General features: G+C 32.1%; 1 protein-coding gene across 1 annotated transcript; it reads right to left on the bottom strand.

Moving 5' to 3' along the window:
- Positions 1-812: 812 nt before the first annotated feature.
- LOC129876899 (uncharacterized) lies at positions 813-2,575 on the bottom strand. The gene is made up of 2 exons (XM_055952379.1): positions 2,235-2,575; positions 813-1,609 (listed from the first exon to the last, which is right to left on the bottom strand). The coding sequence occupies exons 1-2, from the start codon at positions 2,463-2,465 to the stop codon at positions 1,178-1,180; spliced, it is 663 nt and encodes a 220-aa protein (XP_055808354.1). The 5' UTR covers positions 2,466-2,575; the 3' UTR covers positions 813-1,177.
- Positions 2,576-4,042: the final 1,467 nt, after the last annotated feature.

Raw genomic sequence — 4,042 nt, 5'->3', positions numbered from 1 at the left:
TCGAGAATGCCATAATTTAATTTGCTTAATGAGCCCTCTCTCTTCCAATTCCTCTATAAATACACAAACCTTATTCTTTATATTTCCAAACTCAAAGCATATATTATAATTGTATAAATAGAAAAAATGAGTGGTGGTGGTGGTGTAGAATCGATGGCACGAACAAATGGTGGAGCAGGATGTGTTGGGATCGAAAATAATAGGGTGTCATGCGTAAGTACAGAGTCGATGACACGCTCAAATGGCTGTGGTCTAATTGGGTTTCAAATGCCATTGCATTACCCAAAATACACAAAGGCTGAGTATGAGAGTATGCCAGAATGGAAGGTGGATTGTTTGCTTACTCAATATGGACTTCCAGTTCTTGGTGATGTAAACCATAAGAGGAAGTTTGCTATGGGAGCTTTTCTTTGGACTTATTAATTTCTTAATACTAACGCATACTCATTGTACTTTTGATATTATGAATTCAAAATTTTATTTTGATGATATTTTACTATATGTTTTCACACACATATATCTAGGTTATGTCTCGTGTCGAAAGTATTTAGTTTAGTTAAACCCATAGTACATAGGTTGCATCGGCCTCTGGTTGACTCTTGGCATTTTGAGCCAAATCAACCTTTGTGAAGGTCTTCTGGTCCTATTGCCTTTTCTCAACCCAATAGGTTACAAAATATATACACAGTGTATAAGTATTATATACTTTATGCTAATATACACATCTAAACAAATGAAACTATATACATTATCTGCTAAATTCACGGTAACTTTGGGCAAACAATTGGAAGTATATATGCAGATGAGTAGATCTTTGTTTTAGAAACTACATCTGATATTGTAGTATAGAAATGAAATTATATTTGAATCTGTATCTTATATTTTGCAATATGTATGATCACGCCTCTAACTGAATTTGTATGTTACATTATTAAACAATATTTCAACATCTATATAGCCAACCTGATCGACTAAGTATTCAACCTAAATCTTTTAATCGAAATCGAACAAAAAGTACATATGATTATCCAGGAACCCTTGTCATAGCTACTAAAGTTGTTAGTTGTTATCATGTGATCAAGAAGTCACTGATTTTTGAACTGTGGAAATAATGTATTGCAGAAGTACAGGAAAAGGTTGTATACAATAGACCCTTATGGTTACTTCCCGCGTATGGTTATCCCTTTCCATATGAAACAGCCAATTGGCTATCTGCATAGCCAATTTTCAATCTTGGAAGAGGCATTTTGTTCTTATCTTGCATTCTATTCCTGTAAATGTTAACGATCAATGCAATGGCAGCAATTCTTGTAGTACGATACCAATTCCATGGATTAAATAAACCTTTTATGCAAATGACCAAAAAACTTGAACTATTCTTCTTTTCTTTCTCATTTTCACTCTGTTTCTGTTTTGTTTCTGCCAAATTCTCAGAAAATGATAATGCACCTTTTATTCCTTGGCCAAAATATTCTTTTAGTTCCTCAATCACTTCTAATTTCTTTCCCCAAGTTGGATACTTATTTAATTTGTCTATCAGTAATATTCTGCTTGCTTCCAAACGGACAAGTGCGCCGTTGTGATGTCTCTGCTGCCGAGACTCTAATGCCTGCATTGAAGAAGTAAACATTAATTTGTTGCCACTCATGCAAATAGTGGTGCACGCAGAATTTTATACGAGCAGTGTCGATCTATTGTAATTTTGTGTCCCAAAGTTGATTTTATTCACTTTGTATTATGTTCGAGCAATATATATAGTTCATGTTATTAGAGAGCGGACATACTTTTATTTATTTAATTATCGAGTCACATTCTTTTAAATGGTTAAGCAGAGGAGAGATAGATTATCAGCTTTATAGGTTCTGATTCTAAGATAGCTATGTAAGGTATTAGTAATTGAGTTCTGAGTTTAATTTTTGTATATATTAAGTGAATTTTTTAATACGAATACAGAATTAAAACTAAGAAATTGTTCGACTTAACCTATACGTAACCTTCTAGCTCTGCTCATGTAGTTAACACAAGAACATTTCATTTTTGATAATAGGTTGACGGTCACTATGAGACTCAAACCCGTGACGACTTATGTCTGGTCTGACAAGTGACAACATATATCTTAAGTTGTGTATGACTATCTCAACTAAAATTTTAAATCGTTAGTAATCATTTTGAATAAATAAACAAAAAATTAAAAAACGAAATCACTAAAAAGTAAAGAAACTAATAAGTAAAACCTGGTAGAACTGGAGCATGTTCAGAAGATCCTTCAATGAGTCTTGAATGCCAATCAATTTCTCCTTATCTTCCATTGTGAGGTCTGCAATTCCGCAATAACGACCATGTTCAGCACAATGTGTACAGAAATGAATTTCTTCGCGACGAATTCTATTGCTAATCTCATCATATAAAACCTCTGTTCTCTCACTCAGATTATGCAAATCTTTATAAGTATTATTCATCTTCATGTATCATATACTACTACTATTAAAACAAAGAAAAAATGCATCATCAGTAAATTCATTTTATACTTGAAAAGCATCATTGCCTTTTGCTTTTTCAAATTCTGTTTATTTCATGGTTTTTTTTTTTTGGGGGGGGGGAGGGGGTTGGGAAATTTTGAGATCACTTGGAATGTAAGGTAGAACTCTGTTCCTACTTTAGTGGTCTGGATTTGGTGTACTTTAGCCTAATTTGTCCTACTTTTCTTTTACTCTCGTTCTTTTGTTTTTTGGAACTCTTAGTTTTGTACGTGACATGTTTAGTATCACGAGATTAAAAATATATTTTGATATATTTAATATATCTTTAATTTAAGATTACATGATTTAATTTTTTTTATTTTTTTTTAAAACTATATCAAGTCGAAACAGAATAAATAAATTAAAACGAAGAGAGTATCATTTCTCTCTTTTGTTTTGCATGTGGTAATCCTTTACTAGCAAGTTTTGTCTGCTGCTGAAACCTTTAGCTGTTCACTGTCCCACACGTTCTCGTATTCGCACTCAATATTTGTGAAGGGATAGGGGTTGAGCTGTGCTTTGATTACGGGTTTAACTGAATTCAGTACCTTTAATTAAAAATTTATTTTTGTATTTTAAAAAAATCATAAAATATATATAAATTATTAATTAGAACTCAATAATTATAACTAATTAGCTTCAAATCTCAGTTCTATCTTTGCCATTTACGCCTTTATGGTATGCAATAGTTTTGGCTCAAACCGTTATTTTTATTTTTAAAACTTATTTAATATGTACAAATAATAAATTCAAGGGTTTTCATACAAAATGTGTTTATGTTACACGCATAAAGAAATATAGGAGCAACAACAACTAAATAACTATGTCTACATCTCAAGCAAGTCAAAATCGATTATACAAATGTTCTATCATCGAAAGGTTTGCTAACTTCTCAATTAACTTACATTGTTATACTAGGCTTGCTTGCTATTTTTTCTTTATTGTGGTTTCATATTATATAGTATATTACAAAAAGAAAATAAATAAAAGTTTGGATTGTAGTTGCAGAATTAGGAACGAAAAAAAAAAGTCGAAACCATTGCCAAATGTGAGTCACGTTGGTGAAAAGAGTGGATTCTTTGTTTTTAACTTTTAATACTTTTAACTTATTAGATAAAGAATTTGATTTTCATCTCTTTTTTACCATCAACCTCAGTATCCAAGCAACGGATCAAGAACACCAATTTGAATAATTGGAACGATACAAAGAAGAGAAAAGTGGTGAATAAACCCCCAACGTCTAGACTACGTTAGATAGTCTAGAACCTGAAGAATCAGACCATAGTAATAAGAGAAGCTAGATTTGAATTCCAACAAAGACGAGTCTAGGTGATTTCTACTGAAACTTCGGTTGCAGATGCACACAAACTACTCGGACATATAGCAAACACATTCCAAAACATGGAGGGAAGCAACTATCCAGGATGAACTATAGTTATCTGTAATAATAAACACGATAAAATTCACAAAAGGCTTTTGAAGTATGGAAATATCTACACGAATACGACTGTCAAACCAAAAGA

Source organism: Solanum dulcamara, chromosome 2 (assembly GCF_947179165.1).
Source record: "Solanum dulcamara chromosome 2, daSolDulc1.2, whole genome shotgun sequence".
NCBI classification, from domain to species: domain Eukaryota; kingdom Viridiplantae; phylum Streptophyta; class Magnoliopsida; order Solanales; family Solanaceae; genus Solanum; species Solanum dulcamara.
This window is presented reverse-complemented; position numbering and strand designations above follow the sequence as displayed.